The sequence below is a fragment of the Ixodes scapularis genome, unplaced genomic scaffold, assembly GCF_016920785.2.
Source record: "Ixodes scapularis isolate PalLabHiFi unplaced genomic scaffold, ASM1692078v2 ptg000831l_1___fragment_2___debris__unscaffolded, whole genome shotgun sequence".
Classification (NCBI taxonomy): Eukaryota; Metazoa; Arthropoda; class Arachnida; order Ixodida; family Ixodidae; genus Ixodes; species Ixodes scapularis.
The window spans coordinates 21,178-47,464 of NW_024610049.1; the positions used below are offsets into that span (position 1 = coordinate 21,178).

Here is a 26,287-nt window from a genome sequence, read left to right on the forward strand (position 1 = left end):
GTGTAGGAAAGTGGGACCGCTCTCTAGCTCGCGTGACCCTGTATGTTGCAATCCAGCATGTGCAGAAGCCTTTGTTTCTGCACTATGCCACCTCAGTAACTACAGTGCGGGTGAAAGGAATAGAATGCACTTAAACTGACCGCATAAATCGGTTTCTTAACTTATCGTGCTGGGATTTACTACAGAGGTGCTCGAAGCTGGTGCATTCATTGATTGAGAGTACATGAATGCATGAAACCTCAGGAGACAAAAGAAAGAAAATAAAAACTGCTCTTGTCTATGGAAAAATTATCGCTAAGCCTTTTATGTCAAGATCATCAGAAAATCGTTGTGGGCTATTCTGGTATTTACTTCAATTGAAAAATTTGTGAAATGTAAAGAGAATAGAATTGGCTTACTTATTCTTTACTTCATTTGACTCAAATAAGTGCCACAGTAACAGATAATTTTTTAGTGTACATGAAAAGTATAGGGTAAACATAGTTTTTGATTTTTCTTGATTTACTCAGGTGGGCCAATCTTTTCACAATTTTAGCAAAAGCTTCCACCAACTTCAGGCACTTCTGTAGTAAATCCGAGCGCGATGAGTTATGAAACCGATTTATGCGGTCAGGTTAAAGTGCATTCAATACATTTCACCCACGCTGTATATAGCCAAATCAGCACATTTCTTTATAGTGACAAAGTTTCATGCCATTACGATTCAACTTATGTAATGCATTACTGTTGCACAGCAGGGGTTAGGAATGATGCTGCTGTGCTATTCAAAACTCAACTCCCCTTAGGATTCTGGATTCTATTAGGATCCTGTTTGTTGACACGCGACCACCCTCCTATAGTGATGACGCTTTTGTTGTGTCTTCTAAACAATATGTCGAGCCCCTGAAACATGCGGTGGCTGCAGCAAAAAAAAGAAAAAGAAAAGTGTCTCCTCAGTCCTGAGTGTCACAGTGCTGGTTGTTTGTGAATGGCGTGTCATCTTTTCCGAGCGACGTGCCTCTCCGGTTCGGTTGTGCATTTACCCGTGAGATGCACTGTCTGGTGGTTCGCTGCCTGCTTAGTAGAGGTGTGGTGACGTGTTTGGTAGTGTGTTCGTCCCGGGGAACCTGGGTATATTTGACTTGTGCCGAGTAGAGGCATTTTGTGACCCGTTGGTGGTTTCTTTTGCCAGAAAAGTTGCGGTACAGTTGTGATTAGACTTTGCTGGAATGCAGGCTTGCTCTTCCACCCATTTTTGCCTTTTTTCTTTTTACGTGTGTCAGTATGTAAAGGTTGAAGATGAAACAAAAGAAAGCTTTTCGGACTATTCTTTTTGGCACCTTTCGATGAATCTCCCTTTGAGAGGACTGCCCCACTAAACGACGAGATGTCTGAAGTTAACTCTTGCTTGGTAGTGTGTTTTCATCTCTGTCAGGATTTGCCCCTGCATGTTGTACCACAGTTTTGGAGCCTTTGGGCTGAACAAGTTAGTTTATTTGACGTAGCTGAGTAGTCCAGCATTCCAGTTAAGTCTGATTGCAATCGACTACAGGACTGAAGAAAGTCTACCAAAGTTTTGCTTTCGCCTTTTTGTGGACGTAGATGGCATATGTTATTGCCGATGTATACAATTTTTTGGGAGATGAGTGAGGCTAAAAGACCAAGAGAGCACAAAGTATGACCTGTGGGTTGCTTGGTACTCTGTAGTACTTGCTAGGTCTCCTGGATTTTCCCAAGCACCTTTCTTGCTCAATCATTGGTGTTTTTTTCTTATTGGGTGTGCGTTAGTTTCTATTTCTTTAATTGAATACTTTCACCGATGTTTCTTTTCCCATATAGAATAATAATTTGTGGGCACTACGAATGGGAAAAGTCTCGCTGTATCTTGGCTATGATGAAATTTTGGATTTCTTTTTTTTTTTATTCCTTTAGCTACAAAATGCTTTCAGGAGGAAATATATGGTTACAGAAAAATTAGGTTAAGAAAAGATGTGCATAAACCTTGGGAATCTAAACTTCAAACGGGATTATCGGTGGGCTACTTTGAGTCATAATGTGCATTGCACATGACAAACCTTTAGGGCTCTCTAATGATCCCATAAATATAGTACAAACAGTTTTTAACTCGTTGTTCAGTAAGATGGAGACACTTCGTCTAATTTTTAAGGATAAGGCATTTTTCTCCCTACTTTATTGTTGACGTGACAAAAAGTAGTGGCTTTGCTTGCATGCTCCTCAGAGAACTAGAATGCTTTCTGGCCCGTAACTTGCCACAATCTTTCTGTTCTTGCTTTGGCTCATTGTTCATGGTAAAATAATTACTGCTTTAGCATTGCCTAGTGCCATCACTACGAAAAAATCCACATACAATGAACTCAATTGAACAGTGTTTTGCTGAAAGGAAGTTTGTTCACGACGCAACATTATGGAGAAGCGTTTTAGTGGGCGACGGAATCCGTAAAATAGATGGCGTTTATATGCTGCCGTTGAAAAGACTCGACAAAAAAGAGGTACTCAGCCACGATGAGGACCTGCATTATATGCGTGGGACAGCATTTGTTTATGCTAATGCTCGGGCCTTTTCGATTTGTGCGAGCGAACACTGCCTAAACTGCCAGACATCTATCTGTAGCCTTTGTGCTGGAAGCCTCAAGAAATACATACGAGTGAAGCAAGCACTTCTGTTGTTTACTAATGTTAGCAGTAGTAGCTTAAAACCTGTCGAGCTTAACTGATGTTAGAATCAAAAACGCTTATCTGCTAGACAGTAGGCTCCGAGATGCCAGTCAGCAAAACATTGTTTGCCAAGATGATGGCGTTAGGGCTAAGCTGTTGACCTAGAAGATGGCAAATTCATTAATTAGAGATTGTGGCGGTTACACTTTCAATGAGGGTGGAGAAGATGCACTGTCTGGGGGTCTTGCGCACAGCTGGAAGTAGGACCGGCATGAACCTTTTGGGATTCTTAAATAGCATGTCTTCGGGTGCACACGTTTTGGAGGCTCGTGCAGCGTGCCGTGGGCTGCCCTAATTTCGGGACCGGTTATTGCTGTTGTAGGGAAGCCGAAAGAAGGTGTACCACGTGACCCGCAAGGAACGCATTACCGAACAGACTTATCAGATGTCCCGCTGGACTCCGGTCATGAAGGACATCATGGAAGTGAGTTGGCCCTTGTGGTCTCATGCTGCAACGGGGGCTGCAACTTCCAATGGCCTCTTTTTGGCCGACGGAAGTGATGTTTTCCAGCTGCGCCCGTTCGTTTGCAAGCTCTTTCTGGTGTTGCGAGATTTCGGGAAAAGTTGCCCTGGACTCTTCAAATGGTGTACGGTGAAGGCAACGGGACATTAGCTGCATCACAGGAGACCTATAATCGTTTCTAAAATGGCGGGATATGGCAGCAAGTCAAAATTTGTGTTGGCCGGGAAAGGCGGTGTGGGGAGCAAGTCCTCTGCTTCTCGTGCAGGAGTTGTGGTGACATCAGAACGACAACGAGCTCTGATTGGCTTTGATTGCAAGGATAGGGAGTAAACCTCAATGCTAGATGCCTTGAGGTCTACCCACTTTTTCTTTTAAATACACCTATAAAAGCTTGGCATTCTGACATCATCGCAACCCCTGTGCAAGAAGCAGACAAACTTGCAAACTTGCACTCTGCATTGCGAAAAAACAATGGCACACTTGTTTGCGAGAAAAGGCCTTGAGGTGAAAGAATGGCTCACATAATTAGGCAGAGACACGCACCATTGCTGACAAATAAGAAAGGGCAATAAATTACACTAATCCATTCAAGCTTATTGAGAGTAAAGTTTATATAAAGTTCTAGGAGTCTTCTGCTAGCCTCAGACGTGGCTTTGTACCAGAACCACATGTAAAAGTTACTCAGCGCTTTTTTCTTTCACTTGATCAGCAAGCATTGATGTGCACGTGCTATCCTAGACATCCTTTGAAGTCAGAAGGACTGCTTGCATGTTTCCTAACATCTGTGTTGTGTGAGCAACCCCTGTTGAGCAGAACCTTCCTCTGTGTAGGATGCCATTGAAGACAAATTGGATGTGAAGCACTTTCCCTTCCTGAGCGGGGGCAGAGTCGTCCCCACAGGTTATGGCCGTTCAGCTCCAACCAGGTAAACCTGGCCAGGCCAGTCTTCTCGCGCAACCCCCTGGCCAGGAGAATGGCAGGACGCATACATGCATACATCATGTGGAGACTGTTTTCATGTTATGTTGACTTTGCGAGTGACTTCAATAACAAGCAAATAAAATCCAATTACTGTAGACTGATTTTTTTTTTTTAAAGCGCTTCTATTATCAACATTCAATGACAGCAGCTGGTTGTGTCGTTAATCACTGGGAAGAAATCAGCAACTAGGCTAACTTCACTCATTATTAAAAGCTATATATTAATTTACTGCTCGTTTTATTGGTGAAATATGTTTAAATCAAAGCAGTGGCATTCGTCTTCTGGCACTCGTAGCGGGGGCAACAACGGTCAAGCCGGTGTGTAGGAATGGCGTCTCGCCACTTTCCCCAACTGATAATGTGGAACAAAGTTGTGCTTGCTAGTGGCACAGGATCTGTCAAATGTGCCATAGTGTATAACTGTTCTCTCATCAACTATTTCAGCCAACGCTATGGGCACTGGCACAAGGACAAGAACACGCCAAACGTGAAGAACGTGCCTCGCCTGATGGTGTTTGTCATTGGTGGCATCACCTATTCTGAGATGCGGTGTGCTTACGAGGTCACCAAAGATGCCAAGAACTGGGAGGTCATCATCGGTGAGATGCTTGTATCCAGTCTAATGGGCTATTCTGAAATGGGGCCAAATAAGAATGCTCGAAGACACGGTATTGTGTGGACTGGATTTGTAAGGTCATACATGTGAAAGGCCGTGCCCAGGTTTTCTAAGATCAGCAATAAGAATTTGCTTAACCTACTTTGCAATGTGACGATAGTACAGCCTCGCTTTGACGGGCGAGGTGCTACCATAAAATACCAGGCAAGCGCTCACTCAAACTTTGAAGATAATCTAAAAAAAATGGGAGATGGGCATTTGTCCGGTCATCAAGTTTACTGTGCGTATTTTCTCAGATCTTACAAATTTGGTAATGGGCACTTAATGTGGTATGGGCGGATGCGTGGCACTCTACGGTACTTTTTTTTGGAGCACGTTGGTGACTTAATTACGAAAGCGAAAGATTGATGTGGAAGAAAATACAGAAGACACAATTGGGTCATTCTAGGCCTAACGTCCCAGACAGTAACACCAACCATCGCTAATCTCTTTAAACAAATTATTGTTGTTTCCTACTGTAAAATACTGGAGGAGTGCCCGCCCACCCCTCTTTCACTGAAAACTGGGTTAATCTAGGCACGAGTGCTTTTCCAGTAAAATCGGTCACCTAACGTATAATTTTCAGAATTCCCAAGCTTGTGAAATGTTAATAGTGGGCGCTTGAACAAAGATGGGTGCTTCCGGGGTATTTTACGGCAGCTTCTAAACAACTTCTTGCCAAATTATTTTTGTAGAAGAAATTTCTTGATCAAGAGAGCCCTCTCTGAAATTTCTGCAGTGAAGCCAAGCTACCTAGGTATAAGCTCAGAATCTGAAAAATCCAAGTGAATAACCCTTTGACGGTCGTCGTTATACATGTATGGCAGCAATCACACATTTGAAAGTGCCCGCCTAATTGCAAAACGACGCGCATCGTGGGAGGTGTCGGTATTTGGCACGCTTTCGGGGGTTATAAACATTGTTATATTTGCACGGTGTACCACTTTGTTTGGGCTATTTCTGGTTCTGAAATTAGATGCTCTGCGCACGCGACAGGTGCGAGATGGTCGATTCGAACGTTGACTGCTCCGGTGGTAGGGGCAATTGGAGCAACGGCTCTTCCGCTTCATGCTTCTACGCTTCTCAGAGTTGAATTCAGAGGACGAGAGCTTACCATCCGATAGAGAAGCTCTGGTTTCTGAAACTGCTGAAGTGTTCGGAAAGCGGAAGCTCCAAAATAAAACAAAATGGAAGAAGGGCGGCAACTTTTCGCCTCCAATTTACATTTGATGCACCTAAACCTGAACAGCCTGCAAGCCCTCTACATGTTTCCGCTAGATAGATAAGTAACCTGTGCATTGTGCATTGACCTTTTCTTTAAACTATTCCTTTGTAAGCAAAACCCAACCACTGGGAAGCATCGTTTGGGCAAAAAGATGGCCATCAAAGGGTTAATATGGATAGCTTTTATTTTTTAATACTCAGTTGAGATTGTTCTTTTGTGCGATGCCAGAGCTCATATTATGTAAAAGTTTTTTTCTGGTGGGCAAGAAGCTGAACTATCTAGTAATGAGCTGTTCCACATAAGTTTTATCAGGACGACCTTGGTGCACTATTTGGGTCTGAACGTTCAGAAAATGTCAGTTTTGAGCAACTGATTGGGGAAATAGGTTCATTTTATCTTCCTCAAAAAATTTTTAAATAAACTATATCAGCAGTCTAGCCGAGATGTTTTTAACATCTTCAAGGTCCATAGTGCTGTTTTAAATGCTCAAAATTGAGCTATCCCATTTCAGTCACTCAGCTTTTTTTAAATTGAGTGTTCACATGCCACATAGACCATGCAATCATTTGCACGAAAAGAAAATCAGCATCAATGTTTCATCTGCAACAGGCTCCGACCATATCCTGACTCCGGAGGGCTTTCTCAGCGACCTGAGAGACCTGAGCAACTGAGAAGACAAGACAACAGCCAAGGCACATTCCTCTACACGAATCAGAAGAAAAAAAAAACAGCGAAAAGGAAGCTTGCCCTCTCCCCTCACCAGGGCAGCAGTGTGTATCGTGTTCATTAGCAGAAGGCTCGCGCTCACCAAGTTGCTAGCGCAGAGCACCAGTCATTCCTCAAGAGAAGCCAAATAGTGCTATATACGCACACCCAGCTATTGTTATTATTAAGAGCTTGAATACATGGGTCCCTTTCCACTCCCATTCAACCAGTTGTGTGTAGTGGACGGTTTTCAGAGTATGCTAGCCCACATGCTTTGGTTAGCAGCACTGGGCGTAGCGTCTGGAGTTTGTCTTTCGGTCAAAATTTGCTGGACACCAACGAACTTGGAAAGTTGTCCATTGCTACTACTACTCTGTGTCGTCATACATCACATAGGAATATCTCCCAGTGTTGAGGCAAACCCCTTTTTTGTTCAAGATGGATATATATATATATATATATAGTCAAGAAAAGAAAATCACAGGCATATTATTTATTCCCCTTCCGATAGCTCGTTCTGCATCAGCGTCCTACATATGTCTGAGGCGTAGGTCTTTCGTGACCAAGTCACGTGTAGTGAAGGGGTCATTCATGGTGAATTTTACTCTATGCTACACTTGTACAAATAGATATTTTTTCCCTTTTTCAGATTCTGGATTTCAGCTGTGTGTGTTGCCAATTTGTCTGTTTGGAGCGTTTTCTTGCAGACTTGTGTTTCGCTTGTTGTTTGAGCTGGAGGAAATTTTCGATGCAATAAATCTAAGCTTTAAAGCAGTTTTATTGGTTCTTCCTCTTCAGTCGGCTTTCTTGCTAGTGCGGGTGTTCTTTTTCTTGGGAACAATGGCCTTCTGGCTCCTGAGGATGGCACTGGCACGACGCAGGCAGAGCTGGAACAAACAAGAACAAAAGGTAAGTAAAGCAAAAAAAAAAAAAAAAGAAAAGAAAACTGCTAACAGATGCAGACTAGATAGCTTTGAAGTTTGCACCCGATGAAGTGATTACTCCATCTTGGAGTTCAAAGAAGTCATCACACACATCCTATTCTGCAGCACAGAGGGCACCAAGACAGCTCCAGCAAAACTTTCCTGTGCGTTCATTCACTCTATCAGTTATGAGCTAATCTTACAAGTACCGACAAAAGCCCTAAACATGCCACATTCCTTCCGAGCTTAGGATCTAGTGATACACTGCTGCAGTAGTCACTGAGTACTGTAAGCAAACCTTTGACGGTCAAGCTATTTTTCCCAAAGATGTTTCCCAGTGGTTGGGTTTCACTCCCGAAAAAATTGCATAAGGAAGGGTGAATGCGTAGGTGTATTCCTATCTAGCAGTAGCACATACAGTGCTTGTAACCTACTCAGGTTTAGACAATCAAATGAAAATATTAAAGGCAAAAAGTTGTCAACTTTCTTCCATTTGGTTTGATTCTAACCCGTCCGCTTTCGTGCCATTCTGGCAATTTCAGATTCCGAATTGGGGGTATAGTACTTTACAGAGCTTCTCTGTCAAATGCTAAACACTCGTCCTCTAAATTCCAATCCGAGAAGCATTAAAAGCCCGAATTGAACGAGCCAGCGCTGCCAGCACCGCCAGAGAAACCAACATGCGAAGCGACCATTTTGCACGTATCGCATTTCAAAACTATAAATAGTCCAGAACAGCAAAACGCCATTCTAGTAAACATATATAGTCTGCCAAAGACAAAACAAATAGCTACACCTTGCACAGGTTTTTGTTTAGGCAGGCACTTTCAAATGTGTAATCACCGCTGTACATGTACGGCAACAACCGTCAAAGGGTTAATTTCCCCGAGGATGCAAATTTTCCCAATTGAGGTTTGTTGTATAGTAACAAATCTCGCCAATATTAGTGACCGCTTACGACCGGCTCCGCAGCAGGTCGCAAGTTGTCGCAAAAGGCTTAAAAAACAGTCTTGTCTCCATCGGTCGTAGTCAAAGGCAAGTATGTGTATTACAACTCCCACCGCAAAAATTTGTACCAGCGAAATAATTCTGAAATATTCTCCACCAAAAGTAAAGCCCGCAGCAGTTCCAGAGTAAATAAAATAGGCCAGAAAACTGAGGAACATAGTTAGGGCCCTCTTGTAAACCCCAGACAAGCACACTGCGCCGTCGGGCTATGGGAGGTGGCTAGATCCGAGCGTGGCTCTCACCATCTGGAGGTCCCGCCGGTAGTTCCTGTGGCCCTTCACCCACTTCTTGATGGAGGACATGGTGCGACGAGCACCCTTCCTCAGGGGGACCCTGTCCAGGCTCTTGATTGGCTTCTTGCGACCTGGAGGGACATGCACAAGGTTAAAGCAGCGCACGCAACTGGGACGTGACCAAACCAAATTTTGTGTCGCTGAATATTCTGTTTATAACTTTGGCTGAAAACTGGACCCGACTGGCTGTTTAGCACCGCTGCAACACCAGCCAAGCCCAGGGAGAATTGGTTTTGTAAATGGCGGTTCCATCGAGCCTACATGCCGAGCTCCAATAGACCCTTTGCAAAAACCCCAAAAACCGCGCGCGCCGAATAATGGGAGTCCTCGGTATGCCCCTCCTCCCACTACTAAATGACCACGTGCCATATGCGAGCAGGCGCAGGTTACCACGGCAACAACTTTTGAGCAGCCGAGTCGGGCGAGCGACGAGCCAATGGCTGCCCCTTTCTTATCCCTCTCCTTTGTACCGGCTGTCGTCTGCTGCATCAACGCTTTGTAGAGCCTGGTCGAAACCTGCCACGGTTACGCTGCAAACTAAACGGATTCGGTGACACTTCAATACGTGAAGGTAAGTTATGACGAATAACATATGCAAATAAGTCCACCTGTTGAGATGCCTTTACGCTGCCACAGATCCGGTACGCCGCAAACGCCGTACAACTCGGCGGATGGGCGAGATGGCGGATGGCTGCAACGGTTGCTGGCGGTAGCTGCTGGGAAGCGTGCACAGGAGCATAGGCGCAACGAGAAAGAGCATGATCTGTACTGACGCTTCCCAAAATTCCCTGCCGTCGTAGTGCTGTACGTTTTGCAACAGATCTGCCTATCCGCCGAGTCCTTTTGTCGTTGGCGGCGTACCGTATCTGTGGCAGCGTAAAGGCATTGCAACAGGGGAACTTATTTGAATACGTTATTCGTCGTAACTTACCTTCATGTATTGAAGTATCACCGAATCCGTTTAGTTTGCACTGCAACCGTGGCAGGTTTCGACCAGGTTCAACGAAGCGTTGGTGCAGCAGACGACACGGCCGGTACAAAGGAGAGGGATGAGAAAGGGGCAGCCGTTGGCTCGTCACTTGCCCGACTCGGCTGCTCAAAAGTTGTTGCCGTGGTAACCTGTGCCTGCTTGCGTATGCCACGTGGTAGCAGGAAGAGGGGCGTGCCCAAGACTCCCCTTATTCGTCGCGCGGCACGTGCGGGCTTTTGGGATTTCTGCAAAGGGTCTATTGGCTGACTGCTCAGGGCAAGTGCTGGCAAGCTGCCGTGGTGCGGTAAGCAAAAGTGTTGCTGTCTGTTAGTCGGCAGTGGGGTTTCCGGCAGTGCCACCAAGCCTGGTGACGCCGGAAATTCGGTTCTTAATAACAAGGACTCTGCCTCTAAAGAAAAAAATCACCTGAAGGAATTTTCTCCTTTGCTCGACGTGAAGGAATTTACCCAGACAGGCTACGTACAAGTTTTTTTTAGCTTATTTCGCTGTATAGGTTGTTTAGCCACTAAAAAGAATCCAGTCTGCTGAGGCGGGGAGTTGCCATATTACAAATGCCCGAGAGCTTTTAAATTCAGCAATCAACTATAATTTGGTCACTGACGGTACAACAACAGCAGTGAAGTTCGTCAAAAGGTTCCGCCTCCGGCCCAAGCTTTGTACCTTCGTTAACAATCTGGCATCTCTTCAGCCTCCAGCGCGCATCATGGCCAATGCATAGCAGAAGGCAATGAGCACATGCTGGAGGCTGGGCATACGAAAAAGACTCCATGTGAAACTCATAGTGTCGGCAACTACAGCTTGTACGCTAATGCTTTAATCCCACTTTGGAAAGTCTGCAAAAATCGGTTTCTCAATGTATCGTGCTGGATTTACTACAGAGGTGTGGCTAGGTGGTGCACGCATGGGGTAAAAATACCAATGGACGGGCTTACTTGTTCAAAAAGAGAGAAAAGAAAATGCCTGCTTTGGGCTATCTGCTGTGGCATTTGCAGACGATGCCTTGACCGGGCTCGCCTACTTGAATCTGCCGCGGACAGATGTCGCAAGCGTCGAGCGCACCGGCGCCAAGCGTAGCCAAATGTCTTCGGAAACTTATCACTATGCTGATGCGCGTCTTTGCTGGTGCACTCGACCCTCCGACATCTGTCGACGGCAGATTTAATTAGGTGAGCTCGGTCATGACGTCGTCTGCGAATGCCATGGCAAACAGCCCAAAAGTTTTTTTTTTTTTTAGCTATATAAGCTTATTTGTTGATGTTGCCCCGCCGCACCTATGTAGTAAATCTTAGCACTATGAGTTGAGAAACCAATTTTTGCAGAGCGCCCAAAGTGGAGTTGAAGCGTTGGTGTACTATCAAGGAAAAATGAAATACGAACAGAGCAGCGCGTGGCTCGCGGTACAGGCTGCGCCACCTGGAAGTGAGCATAGCAGTGAGGCTGTGTGGCCTACTCCGATGTGTATACGCCCCTCACTGGGCACTTCCTAAGCTTTGGCATTGCGCCTCTTAATGCGCTGGGAGCTATCGCCTCTTAATGTTGCTTGCTTGGCGCAAGCAAGCTCGTTGCTTGTAGCAGCGCCCGGCGCACGCTCTAGCTGCTGCTACTAGCGGCGAGCTTCCTCGTGTCGCACGCTCTAGCTGCTATACTATGTTTCACCTTATGTTGTACCGCAGCGAAGGCTAGAAGCGCGAGCTCATAGCGTTGGCAGCTGCTCTAAAGTCACGAGAGTGCGTGCCGGCGAGATGTGCCCGAGAGCAAGGAGCTCGCGCTTGTAGCCTTTCCTGCGGTACATCATAAGGTGAAACAGAGTATACTAGCAGCGCTTGTAGCCTTTCCTGCGGTACATCATAAGGTGAAACAGAGTATACCAAGCAAGTAACGATAGCGGTGATAGCTTTCAGCGTACTAAGAGATGCAATACCAAAGCTTGGGAAGTGCCAAGCGAAGAGTGTATATACACATCAGAGTAGGCCACACACTCTTGCCCCTAGGCTCACTTCCAGGCGGTACAGCCCAAGACCACGAGCCAGGCGCTTTTCTGTTCATGTTTCATTTTTCCCCGATAGTACATGCTGTACACCATCTTAATAGCATAAAAAAAAAAAAAAAAAATTTGTCAGTTAAAACATTTATAAATTATATACCAAAACGGTGATCGATAGATTGCGTACTGTTAGAGATGGGTAAACAGGAATAAGGAAACCTTGATAACTGGTCCAATCTATTTTTTCTTTTACAATCTGAACGAGTTTGCACATTCGCAAGAGGATGTGATAACATGGAACCAGACACCTGTCGGTATCGGCTTTTACAGAGCTATCAGCGTAGAAATGAACGGTGCCTAGGTGATATTTGCTGTACAATTGCAGGGAATCGGTGTGTTCGCAGATCAGCGGTTTCTAACTCACGGTTCTGCTTCTTGTATACCAGGTTGACACCCTTTCCGGTGCTGTGGGGTTCCACCGTCAGGGCCTTGTTGAGCACGGTGCCGCTGTACCGCTTGGCGTGCGTGCCCTTCGGGTTCAAGGGGTCCTAGAACAAAGAAATCGCAGGAAAGCGTTCACATGGTGTACGAGACGGGACGAACGAACACTACATCGAGGGTGTCGAGCAGTCGCACCATGCGTACGCGACATCAGAGGCAACTTACGGTGCTGAACCAGGTTTTGATCATGCGCTTCTTGACCAAGAAGCAGGATCGGTCCTTGACCACCATCCACTGCAGGTCCGACGACATGATTTACTGCAAGAAGCGGAGACGGCATGTCGTGAGAATGATTAGGCTTAGCGGGAACGACGGCTGTGGCATTCCCACAAGGCGTTCCTTCGAGTTTAAATGACAAGTGTCCGGGCACAAACGTACGGATAATTAAAAAATGGATTGAGGTATAAGTTAGGCGACAAATGTGCTTACTTCCTTTGGTCAAACGCGGAACAGCAAACACGTGTACATACCTCCTCAAGTATCACGGAAAAGAGAAATAGTGGATAGAGGCGCCTCGATCGGAGTAATCGTCGATGCACCTGCCGCGTCGGCTGCCGCCCCGAGCGAGAGCAACGACGTCCTGCCTGAGATGCGAAGTGTAGCCTTGCTTTGCCAAGACGTAAGTATTCTTGGGACTCTTGGCCAGAAGCGAAGTAAAAATACTGACCATGGCAGAGTCCGCATAATCACGAGATGGTAATGCATTTTGTTAGATCTATTTCAGTGTAGAACCGTCAAGTTTCCGCACTAAACTAAGAGTACAGTGTCCTCCGGGGTTTCGGCTCAAAATATGTCTCACGACTTAAATATTGTACTTTTATTTTTTTTTCCGGGGAAAGTACATTTTATGACATACCACAGAGCATACATATCCTATCTGAGAGTCGACTACTTCCATAAACCCCTGCATGCAACACTGCGTGCTTTGCACTCGTGTCTAGGAACTTGGCCAGGGACAGTGGCATGGTTTCGCTTTCGATCGGCACGTCTACAAAAGATTATACACAAAGCGTATCTCATGTTTTGTGGTCCCGAGAGCGTCATTTTTAGTTTTTAAACTAACCTGCATGGCCACATTGCGAAGCTTTGGCACAAGCCCGAGTCGTATAGCTTGTCTTAACATAAGCTTGTTGTATTTTTGTACTCGAGCCTTTCTGTTAGCGTTTAAAGGTATGTGGGCGAGCCAGTGCTGGGAATCTCGACGCTGCGAAGCTCGGGGATCTTGCTTATGTTCGTTGGTTCGAGTCAACACGCTGTAACAAGCAATAAGTACGGATAATCGAGCTCGCACCTTTACATTAGTGTTGCTGGTCAGGAAGTTTGTTTTGTGCGTCCATAGACGAAATATAACTTTTTGCAATTACTGTTTTTCTTAATGCGCCCGAGTATGCGAGGTAAAATTCGAAGGCGCCATTGAAAAGCTCAAATCAAACACACTTATTATCTTTTATCTGTACTGATCCACAGCACTGCGCGAAGCGAAGTATTGGAATGTGCATATTGTTTGTCTCATCACGCTTTTACTTGCGAATGCATTGACACAAGAGAGAGAGAGAGAGAGAAATAGAGTGAAATAAAGAAAAAGAGAGAGAGAGAGATGGAAGCCAACAAGAGAAATATGGCATTTAGAAAATTTGGCAACAATGAAAACGTCAGATCTATAGATTCAAGACATTAGATTAGACCATGTAGAAAAATATAGATTCCTGGGAATATGGCTCAATGAGAGAAAAAAAAAAGAATATATATATATAGAGGAACACGAAGAAAATGTACTAAGTAGAAAATTAAAAAGAAATTAAGCTAATATGAAACTCATAGCATATGGATAGGATTCTGTGTTTTCGGGGATTATTGCTCGTAAATTTCGAAGGTTTTTTTTTTTTTTTTTTGGAGTTAATTTTTTTGGGGGATTCGGGGTTCATCGGAGTTTATTTATGTTAGATTAGCAATTAATTCTTTAAAATTAGGAGTTTATTTTATTGCGTAAAACAAATAAATAAATGAGTAAATAAATGAATAAATAAATAAGGTCTGGGTACCATCACCCGTTGTCCCGATGGAACCTCGACGTGCTAAAAGGCACACCCCTTTTGTCAGTAGTTCTACATTTGAAAAGGAAACTGAAGTGGAATCTCCTCAGGACCACTGACCTTGTGCACTTTATAAGAGTTTATTTTGTCGCTGTGTCCTCGAAATTCTGAGTTTTTCAGATAAAAACGAATTAACAGAAAATTTACCGGGGAGTGTTTTTCGGATTTTTTTCGGATTTATCCGAAAACATGGAGCCCTACATATGGATAATGGAACTATAAAAGATACGAGGCGGTCAGGGGTTTACGGAAAATATTGATAATGCCAGAACTGTCTTTTGGCAATGGGGTACTCTGCATGAGATCAGAGGCTCAACCAAGATATGAAATTCGACAAAGGAGCTTGGGTAGATTACCACTGGGAGCGCATGGGAGCACACCAAATAAGGCAGTTCCTGGGGACATGGGCTGGCTGTCCTTTGAGAGCAAAAAGGCAATTAGTAAATACTGAATTGCAGTTTGGAGAAATGTTAACTGATATGGATTAATCCCGGTGAACATGGATATTATTCAAGTATTTACCATGAAAGGTTTCAACACAAAATGGACAAACCGAACCGGAAAGCTGTCATCTAAACACCTGCACAAGTGATGGGGCTGAGCCAGAGCGGATTTATGGACAAGGTTGACCCTGGGAGCCTTAATTAAAGGGCGCCTAAAAAAAAAAGAAAAATGTTTTTTTTTTTTTGCAGTCAAATAAAAACACGTGTAAAAAAAATCTTACGCGCGCAGAAAAAGTTGTTTCACGATTTAGTCGGCAGTCAACTCCTTTCCACTTGCATTCTCTCTCGGCATTTCGGGCGTGTGGAGGAGAGGTGGATCGGCTTCGCCTTCACGACTGAGATGGTCATTGCCGAATGACACATCTGGAAGAAAAATATAAAGACGACATCCACGTGTGTACTGATGGATCAACCACTGAAGATAGATTGACCTTCGCCTTTGTTGTGCCTGTTTTTAACCATTGGTCATCCTTTCGACTATCGCATCCTACTTCCTCAACCACTGCGGAATTACATTCTTTACTCGCGGCTGCAACGTACATAATAAACAACCCGGCAGCGAATTCGTGGGTAATATGTACTGATTCAAAGGCAGGTTTGCAATCTATTAAGACTATGAATAGTCGTAGTAAACACAACTCCCTTGTACCCAGAATTTACTTAGAACTCTCTGATGCCATCGAATTTGGCAATACTGTTCGTCTACTGTGGGTCTCGGGTGTACCGGAGTTTCAGGAAATCACCAAGCTGACCAATTGGCTACCGGAGCCCATACAAGTAACAACGTCCACTTCACACCTTTCACAAAGAGCGACGCCAAACGATACATCCGTCGACTACGTGAGCGAATGTCTCACGATGAGTGGCTTAGCAGCATCCCACAAGACAGCCTGATCCATCTAATCGATCCGGACCTCCGTCGCCCAGTGTACACCTATTCAGCCAGATCAATCGACACCCTTATTCATCGCCTACGACTTGGGGTAGCATACACGGGAAGCTTCCTTCACCAGATTAACCGAGATTAATCCGCTTACGGATTAGTCTCGGGATACAAGACAATCACCCATTTTCTCTCGAAGAAACAAAAGCTTGCATTTGCCTTACTGAGTGCATTTCTGCAGGACTCAAAGATAGAAGCCAAATATTAAGTTCAATGCATACGTGTTACTGGTATAGCAGGATTTAATTACACATATTTTGTATCATGCACTGTAGCCTATTGTGCATGTTTTTTTGTGTTTGTTTAGAAATCATACTTCTCAAAGTGCACTTGCGCGTGATATTAACGCAGCACGTTCATAGTTTACTTCGTTACTTATTATGCCCAGATTTCATAATTATTGAATATATCATATCATACTTTACCCCATTACTAGCATTGAAGTAGCCGGCCCAAAATTGTGGGGCTAAAATCTTCATCTCATTAAATAAACCTTGAATTGACCCGTGACGTCATGGACTTTGCGCGCAGAATTTCAAATAAATCTCTCGCCGTAAATATCGCTCTAACAATTTTTTTTTCGCGCAAAATTAATTTTTTGTCACGCGTGTCCCAACCAGAGTGTTAAAAAAAAAAAAAGGAAACATTTTTTAGGGGTTTTGAAGGCGGCGCTACGAAAGCGCTGCTTTCGTGGCGATGACGATGCCTTTGGTTATCCGGGTGCCGTACTCGGGAGTCGGGACCCGTCTGGATTACAGACTTTTGTGTAGAACAACATAATTGACGAACGGTGGCTGCACGTTAAACGTTACAGTAAACCCGATACAGGATTTAGTATGATGAAAAGTTTATTTTTATTGCCAAATGCATAGTCAAAAATCCGCCGAATTGAGAGTTCTCTTAAAAATAATGTAAGGTAATAGTACTCCTCAAAGAATTCTCCCAAAAGGGTCTTTCCACTGCTGATCCAGGTCGGGACATTAAGAAAAAAAAAAAAAAAGAAAAATGTTCAGTTAGTAGAGCAAACGGGTTTTATCAGCTGCCACCAGTCTTACACCAACAAGGGTGAACGGATTGCATTTTTAACCATTTTGTTCTTAGCCCGAGACTGAGGCAGGAAAAGAGGAAAGTTTCAAAGCAGAAGAAAAATGAACAGTCGATTACACGTCTCTAACACAGCTAAAGACAAGTTTATTTGGTCATTCCATTTAGCGCTCTCTGGGCGGCACCATTTTGTTCGACAGCATCGCCCTCTCCATACATCCGGGAAATTCACAGGGTTCGGAGGGGTAAAACGAGAGAAAGGGCACGCGCCCGACTCCGCTACCAGACGACAAAACGGGAGGTCGCCATTCTCCATCTTTGGGCTGTATCGGCGGGCTGTACGGAACATCGAACCCTCGCTCGTGGCTGCCTTTGTGAAGTGGTTCGCGTTCTTAGAATAGTTATGGCTACTTCAAAATCAGCCTAGAGCTCTCTGTTGTTCTACTTCGGTAAATGATCAACTGACATATCTTTTTTCCGTTACTTAAATAGCAGTTGAGTCAGCCGGCAGTACTACTCTCAACTACTGCATGTATTGCCACAGGACTCTGTTAGTCTTTTTATCTAGCATAGTAATACACGATAACTGGCATACCAAAATCTGCGCATCTGCACTTGAAATTTCCAAAATGACGCGATTTTAAACAGAGTTTGTACGCTAGCTGGATGCTAGGTACTGCCCACTCGGCGGAGCAGACGACATTCGGGTGAGAGGGGGAGGGCATTTTTTTCTATTTTTACCCTCCCTTGATGGAACGGTCTATATACCTTCTCGACCTCCAAAGCCAAAAGATAACAAAGACACAAAAATTATACAACCCAACCGACAGGCTTTCTACCACCGTGATCACCCTCACAGGTGCCTGCCAACAAAGGTCTCATCTCTTTCCACGACCTTGAGCAACCTTGACGTTTTCCACAAAGCAACACACCCTAGCTCCCCTCTCCCGGAAGACAATGGACCTTTTCCGAGAAACGTTCTGCGCACGCGCGAGCGCCCGATGCCAAGCGGTGGAAGTCGGCACCAAAAATCGAGGAAATTCGGAATGAGGCTGTAGATCGATGAGTAGAACACGTAATCGCAGCATATATATAATTGTGTTACACAAAAAAAGAAAGTGAACGGAAAGAAAAACACGACGTTTGGGTGGACGCTACGGATTTCCGTTTTGATCATGAGAGGCTTGTTCAAATCGGGAAGGAGTTCCGCTGTGTCCGCGAGTGCTTTGGAAGTACATATGAATGCTGCTTCCTGCTCGGGACCTCAACTCCAGCTCACGGATTTTCTAAGTAACCGCGTTAGTGGTGCTTGGAGGGAGGCGCAGTTCGGGATGAATTGGCGATAAAAATTCACCATTCCCAAACAGCAAAGGAGTGAGCTTACGTCCGTCTGTGCGGGAAACTGTCGGATAGCTCATATAGCTTCTCGAGGTGTGAAACCGAGCAATTTGGTGCGGGTTTCGGCTATTTGAGCCTTTTCAGGGTTCAGCGTGATTCCCGCGGCTTTTAGCCTGTTAAATGCATCTTTCAGATCTCTAAGATGATCTTCGAAGGTGTTCGAGTAGATGACAATGCCGTCGAGATAGGCCATTGCATGTTCCCATTTGGCTTCTCCCAGTATTCGGTTGATCAACCGCTGGAACGTCATGGGAGCTCTGGGACATTTTTGTGAATTCAGAAACCCCGGGGCGACAAAGGAAGGCGGTTTTTGCCTTTTCACTTTTCTCCATTTGAACTTGGAGGTAGCCTCGGCTGGCGTGTAAGGTTGTGAAATACCTCGAAGTACCGAGGTCATAAAGAATCGAGTCGATGCTCGGTAGCGAATATGCGTCTTCCCACGTGACGTGTGCCGAGAGCGCTTCGCCACTCGACTCGGTCGTCTGCGCCGCCGTCCGTTGTGCACCCTGGGAAGTTTTGTGGCCCTATTTCTTACCGAAAAGGAGCTACGCTTTGACGAAAAGTTTAGTTTGCTTCGTGAAGGCTCCGATTTTTACGGACCATTTGAGATCAAGCCTAATTATTTCAGACACCCCACATCTCACTATGCCAAGAGGCTAAATAACTATTTGTGTGTGTGTGTATGTGTATGTATATTTTAGTTTTCTTGCTGATGCAAACACAGGCATCAAAATAAAATGAGAAAAGTCGATGTTTGCCGGCGTGTTTGCTCCACGGTAGCAAAATCTGGAGGCGGCAAGAGGCGAGGACGCGGCGAGCGCGACCGACAGCCGGTCGCCAGGACGCCAATTGCCCAGAGCAGCCCAGAGCACTGGCAGCTGCTTGAAGAAATTTTTCGGAGCTTTTTTTAAGAGCAGCATGTCGCCCGTCTTCTTTTCTATCTTTTTTTTCCCCCTTTTTTTGGTTTAATCGTCTTTAGACCGCCCTTCACTGTCTTTTTCCGTTTTCCCCGCGCACCCGAACGCCTTCGGCGTTCGGGTGTGCGGCGAGGGTATAGTTTGCGAGTACTATGAGTGCTTTGTCACGGTGTCACTGTGCGTGCCGGCTGACCGACTTCACACTTGAGTACTACATTTTGGTACTGTTTCCGAGCGCCTGATATGACCAGTTAGTTTGCGTAGAACGGCGTTTGGGATAAAAAGTCAATACTGTAAAATTCTTTCTTTTCGCGGCCCCGATTTTTCGCAAATCGGTCACAGAGGACATAATCGCGTTTATTAAATTTCGCTAATCCCAGACGCTTGCACTGAAACTCTTGAGGACCAAAATTTTCGCGTGCCCTTAAATTTCGCGAATTTTATTATTCCTGATATTCGCGAAAATGAAGGGCTCGCGAACATTAAAGGGAAGATGGAGCACTTCTACATTTGAGAAAAAACGCTTGAATTGCGTTCATTTGGCCTTTAGAATAACAGATATCAAAATTATATTTCAATGCGACGCGCCGGAGAGCCACAAGAGCAATTTCAAAATAGGGCTGAAGCCCCGCCCCCCTAGCCTTGGGCAGCCAAAAGAGCCGTCGATGACGTCACGGACAGCGACTGTCTTTCGCGTTTTTCTCGCGTTTAACAATACTTACGCAGCAAATGGTTTGGGTATTCGGGTTCACGGGGTAAAAATACACTAGAATTCACTTCTAACTCATTTTTTCCAAGAAGCTCCGTAGCTTCCCTTTAAGGGTTCTACAGTATTTGTTTTGCTGCCCTTGTTCCGGCAGCACCTCTTTTGATGCCATTTTCTTTTAATGCAAATGACACCGTGTTGAACACACTTTTTCTTCTTAAAAAGCCTATAAATTTTTTTTATTTTTTTATTTTCTAGACAGTACGGTTAGGACACGCGTGTCGAGAAATTAATATTACGCGAAAAAGTCTTTTTGAGCAACATTGACGGCTCGAGATTTGTTTTAAATTCTGCGTGCAAAGTCAATGACGTCACGGAATGGTCATACACTCTTTCCACCTCAACGAGATGGTTCACCTCAACACGATGGCCAAACCGATCCTCCTCTCCTCCACGCGCCCGAAATGCCTAGAGAGAGAAAACAAGTGTAAAGGAGGTGACTACCGAATAAGTCGCGCCTCGCGCCGTCATTATTGCCTAAAAAAAAAAAAAAAAAAAAAAAAAAAAATATATATATATATATATATATATTACGCGTAGAATAAATGTTTTGACACGCGTGTCCCTACCAGACTGTTAAAAAAATCTTTTTTTTTTCTTTTCAGTCATTTTGAATTCATCACTGAACCGGAACCGAACCAAAAAAATGGGGTTCCAATCCAAGCTATGAGTGGTTGGACAGCGAAGCTGTGGTGCTCCAGTCTTCGTCGTCCCAGAGAACTTCCAGTTTATAAAAAGAATGAACAAAGGCCACCTTAAAGGGGCCCTGCAATGACTTTTTGACTGGTTTTTAATTTGCACCGAACCTGAGCGCACTGAACGTAGTAACTTAAACTTTTATTTTCTCGAATTTCACTTTATTTTAAAAGTTATAAGTAAATTAAAATTACAAAAACAACTAAAAAATAACCTCCTTCATAACGTCCTCGGTCGCTTGAGTGGCCGTCAACTGGAGGAGGAATAGTGAGTTCAGCGTGCGCTCACGGCTTCCGCACTCCGTGCGAGAGAGCGCCACTAAGCATGTTCTGGATAAGCTGTATGAAGCGGGCAGCCAGGGCGGCTCGCATTGCATTTGCTACGCGATTAAACACTAATTCGGCATAACACTTAATTGGCCACAAACGACAGCAAACACGGAGTAACGATCAGTTCAGAACGGGAGCCACTTCGCGCTGCCATAACGGCAAACCGTAAGCCAAACCTTCACGCCCGTATACAACCGCAGCGCCGCCGCGTACATCCGGGACCTTTTCACGCACGCCGCTCGTCGGTGCCTGATTCCACTACCCCTTTCTAGTATGCGCCGCCTTTTCCACCGCTTGGTGGCGGGTATGGCGACGGGTCATTTCTTGTTTCCGTACTTTATAAACAGCATTTATTCCTTTTCTGATCTAAAATACTGAACGAAAACTACTTTCACAAATAATGGGAACGGTTCGCGCCACATATATTTTGTATTTCGACTAAAAAGAAGCTTTTAGCGGCTCTGACCAGTAATTAGCCTAGGACCAAAGATCACATATCGCGCGCTTTCGGCACCGCGGGTCGCCGCCGAAGGCGGAGGAGGTTTCTTCGTCGTCCGGTTAAAATATGACGCACTTATATCTAGTTACTCTCCCCGTGCCCGCTGGCTTGCCCGAACCCCCAATACATATGAAAACCGCAAAAGACGTAGACACTTAAATATGATTGCATTTAACCACAATTTCTCCTGGTGAACGCCGAGAGAAAAAGGGTGTGCGAGAGCTGTTAAAATGTTTCGAGTATTCTTGTAAGCCAACTCGCCTCGTCCAAGATGCATTATAGTACAACCGAAGGCCCTTGCTAAATCTCCTACTTTGTTGTCGGTGAAGCATGTATGCTTTCTGGCACTAGTGACATAAGCGAGCTCAACAGACTCGCAAAGACGGTGCGACCGGAAATCGCTTGGAACGCAAGCGGCAGTTTATATTTGCAGACAGCAACAGGGTCTATAACAAATGATTGATAAAATAAAAGTAAAGGCTCTGTACTAAAACATTTTTACAGATGCAATACTTCATACGCTTCCGTTGCCGCGGCAGCTTATGCAACCGCAATCTTTACCGCGAAACACATGCGGGGAGCGCTACGTGCTTCGCATTGTTACAACGGCTAGTGAAGTCACTCCCCACTTCACACTCTGCCGTTTCCGCAGCAGCCTATGCAACCGCAATCTTTACCGAGAAACGCATGCGGGGAGCGCTACGTGCTTCGCATTGCTCACGTGCGCCTTATCATCTATCATCTGGTTTTAACTCTTGTGGTGTTCTTTTTGAAACAACTGTCAAAACCGCATAATTTATAAGGCGCGCGCAAACGCTGATAAGGCGCGTGCGATGATTTTCGGTCTACTATTTTGTCGACCACTGTTCTGTCGACAAAAAAAAAAAAAAAAAAAAAAGCAACCAATTAACGAGTCATATATATACAGCTTCGCTATAATTGCAAAGCTACTGAACCTGAACTGGAACCGAACCGAACCGGAATGATGACCGGTTCGACTCCCTGTCAGAACTATAGGAAAGTGCAAGTTCTCTCAAGTAGTTCCGGCTAAGAGCTGTCACGATCCGTTTCCACAGCCCTAACGAGGTGCCCAGCCATCGGATCGACGTTCATTTATCCATGAATGACACCTTAATGAAGGGGGCCAGATCCAATTAGCGGGAGCTCGTGTGCCGAGGACACGCGTGACTGAGCGAAGACCGTGTGTTTTCCTCTCGGACCCGGTAGCAAAGAAGCCGCGCCTCAAGGGGGCCTTGGCATCTTGAAAACGCGTCCAGTCCCGGACGCCTCTACATCTAAGTAGTGCTATCCTAGATAGGTATACTTAATTAGAGGGATCCCGACATCAGATTTGAACTTAGCATTTTGTCACTTCGGGCAGTCTTTGGGCATGTCCCACCGTACTTCCAACTCCAGTCATCGCAAACGCAATTCTGCCAGCACCTCCCAGGTGGCTAGGACGTGGATTTTCGGCGTCTCCTGCAGGAGGCCAACGCGGGACGCTGATTGAACTCAAACGCTGGGTCAACGTTCGGCTAGGGCTCGGGTTCAACTCGTGAGGACCCGAGTACCTTCCGAATGCTTCGTTGTTAGTTGTCGGTACTTGAAGAAGCGCGAAGCGTGAATTTGATCAATGTGCTTTTTGGTGTCCGCCTGTGACACTATCGCGCTCTTCCACGCGCTTCAGCGCTCGTGTCAGGGTTCCTTCGTGCGTTCCTGCAGTCGCCGGCTGTTTCAGTCGTCTCAGATCCACAACAGAGCTCCAGAAAATGCCGTTCAGACCTAAAGGACTTCCGAGCGAGCAGGCGTCAATCGAGAATGCGCCAGGACCTTCGTCTACAACGGGACAGACGCCAGTGGAAGTCACAATGGCCACAGAAGCGACAACGACACCGCTGCTCCTCTCAATCATCCCGGAACAACTTCTCAGGACACAGATCGACCAGCCCGTGAGGGTCCAGATCCACACCTCTCCAAGACCAGGAGCGCGGCCCACTCTGGCAGGACTTCCTCCTAGACCAGAAAAACCAGAAACGCCATCGTCTCTTCCCTGCCCTGTCAGTTTCGAAGAAACACCAGCAATCCCTTTCCTCTACGACGCATCGAGAGAACCTCAAACCACTGCCATGCTCACGAATGGCCTCGGCGCGATATTGGAAGTCCAGACACAGGGCGCGGAAGAGCTCGATCGCTCCGGTGTAGAATGTCTTCGGGAAAGAGCCGCGTCATTTGAGCTCGAGGCAATCACTTCGGTGCCCCAGTCTTTTCTGTTTGAACGCCTGTCTAAGTCAGCAATGGAAGCGGCAATGGACGGTTCTCCTACCTCTCCTGAGGATACAGATATCAGCTTGCACCAGGAAAAAGGCTTTCAGGGAATTCTGTTCACGCTGTTGCACTGCCTGTCCCAGGCCATCACCAACATCCTTATTCAAAACGTGGTGAAGTCTCCTATGGCAAAGATTGCCTTCTTCGCCTCCTTTGGGTTCACAATGGGAACCATGTCGCGCGCTTTCAAGCTCAAAAGTTCCCTCGCCCCGAACAACGTTCAGGTAAGGGTGGCAGTGTGAAGCGTAGGTACCCGCATTTTCAGCCATGCATATGGTATTAAGCGAGCCAAACAGGGAGATGTTCAATGAGAGCATCGTGCTAATTCTTCCTTCTGCATTATAATCTCAGATCGTTTGGAGGATAGATCATGAAGCTGCCGAGGCTGGTGGCTTATTTACCACGAGAGTTTCCTTCAGAGTTAGGATTTTCAGCATCTTGTAGCACTGCGGAATTACCACTGTTAGCATTTCAACATCATGTAGCACTGCGAAATGACCTCACGTGCAAGTTAGACGCACTGGCACGGGCATCTGAAGTGGCAATACTTATAGTTTCACACTCACTGCACAACGTTGTCCAAGACACTGGCGCAAGTGCCTGGCTTGATCTAGCATCGCACTTGCAGGAGAGTGAGTGCAAATGAACCGCTACATCGAGCCACACACTCGTGCCAGTAGTATCGACAGCGTTCTTTGTCAGGTATGAAAGGTTGTAGTTTTCGTCAGCGCTGATTCAGTCGACCATTTTGTGCTCATGTGAGAAATTCTGCAAAGGCTCTTTAGGTTCGTCCCTATCCCATGAGATAATAGGACACAATCTAGTTTGTTACAGCACAAAGTTTGCAGGAGAGACTTCACTCACAAAAAAGCAAGCCTCGCCCACATAATGCAAAGCTCGACCCACACGGTACCAAGCGACTGCATGTCGTTTTAAAAGCGCACGTTTCGTGTTGTCCTATCTTAATACTCAATAAAGAGGATGCGTTTTTTTAGTAGGCTTTCCCCAGGGAATCAAAATAAACCTTTGGGCTAGTTGATTACAAATTGAAATAAACACAACGCCAAAGGACAATAGCTACTAGAAGAAGAAAAATATCTTGTCTACTTCTACTAATCCTTCTGTTGGTCGGTGTTTTTTTCAGTATTTCTCAGGAAATATTTGGGCGGAGCAGCTTCTGCAGATCTCAGGTTGCAACAGACTATAGTTGCAGTTCTTTTTATTTCTAAAACTTTACACTACACATTTCAAAAGTCATAGGTTCACTACAAATATTTGGTAGTGGCATAGTGAAAACATTTATCTGAACGTAGTTTCGTTGATTTTACCTGGTCACGGGCAGCAACAAGAGTGTTGGACAATGTTCACGGAATGACTGTAAATGTAGACAATTTGAACAAGTGCTATTTCTTTTTGAACGAACGGTTGCACGTAAAAAAAGTTTGGGAGACTGGCAGATATTGTGTAACAATATTTCACGTGAATTTGGTTACTGAAATAGATCTTAAAAAAAAAAAAACCAACAACAACAAAGCAACCCATCTTGAAGCATCTTTAGAAAGTATACTTTTACGTCGTGTGGGTAAGACACACTTGAGGCACATGATAATTGTAATATCAAGATAATATGGTATAAGACGTCCTTGTTCACATGAATTCGGTGTTGATTGGTTATTACATCCGCAGCTCCAACTGTTTCTGCGATCGCTCTCCAGCTTGATGGCCCTCATGCTGAAGGTCCAGGCGTTGCGCTTCATCACGGTGAGCGACATGGCCATCGTGTACTCGACGGTACCCATCGGTGTCATGGTGGTGTCCCGGTACCTTCTAGACGAGCAGATGCGCGTGCGTCACTGGATCTCCGTGTTGCTCTGCGTGGCCGGCGTCATCGTGGTTATGCGACCGGATGCCTTCTTCAAGAAGGTCGAGAGCAGCAGGCAACGGGAGCGCGTCAAGGGCTTCCTGTTCGGCTTCGGCAGCGCCCTGTCCCTGGTCGTTCTGGTCATCATCATTCGCTCCATGCGCAACTTGAGCGGCCAGTTCTTGGGCTTTAACAGCGGCCTTATACGCTCAATCCTGTCCCTCTGTGTGGCCATCTCTACTGGAAGCTTTGGGGGTCTGCTGAGCGGTCGCTACCTGGGCACCTTGCTGATGTTGGGCAAGACTAATTTCTGCGCTATCGATTTCCTCAACAAGGCCTTGGAGCGGGAGCCTGCGGCCACGGTGGCCGTCGTGAAATTCTGCGGCGACGTCATCTGCTCGATCGTTCTTCAGATTGTCTTCACGAAAATTTACCCTGACTGGTCGAGTGCCGTAGGCTCCGGCTTGGTG

At 45.6% G+C, this 26,287-nt stretch overlaps 2 protein-coding genes across 4 annotated transcripts in view; one reads left to right on the forward strand and one right to left on the reverse strand.

Annotated features, from left to right (window-relative positions):
• The window catches only part of LOC8026997 (protein ROP), a 22,616-nt gene extending 15,097 nt beyond the window's left edge, over positions 1-7,519 (forward strand). For both annotated transcript variants that reach the window (XM_029992461.3, XM_029992465.4), the window contains 4 exons: positions 3,038-3,139; positions 4,009-4,103; positions 4,603-4,757; positions 6,648-7,519. In XM_029992461.3, the coding sequence (XP_029848321.1) occupies positions 3,038-3,139; positions 4,009-4,103; positions 4,603-4,757; positions 6,648-6,709 (414 nt within the window). In that variant the 3' untranslated portion in view covers positions 6,710-7,519. The remainder of the gene's footprint in view (positions 1-3,037; positions 3,140-4,008; positions 4,104-4,602; positions 4,758-6,647) is intronic.
• Positions 7,505-13,020, reverse strand: LOC8027000 (60S ribosomal protein L28). Of its 2 annotated transcripts, none has more exons than XM_002406821.4 (5): positions 12,914-13,020; positions 12,609-12,701; positions 12,367-12,490; positions 8,917-9,038; positions 7,505-7,630 (listed from the first exon to the last, which is right to left on the reverse strand). In XM_002406821.4, exons 2-5 carry the CDS (start codon positions 12,693-12,695, stop codon positions 7,538-7,540), a joined length of 426 nt encoding a protein of 141 aa, XP_002406865.1. In that variant the 5' UTR covers positions 12,696-12,701; positions 12,914-13,020; the 3' UTR covers positions 7,505-7,537. The 2 variants fall into 2 exon arrangements, with proteins under 2 accessions (XP_002406865.1, XP_029848336.1); XM_029992476.3 differs by having other exon boundaries at positions 12,873-12,918.
• Between the last annotated feature and the right edge of the window lie 13,267 nt (positions 13,021-26,287).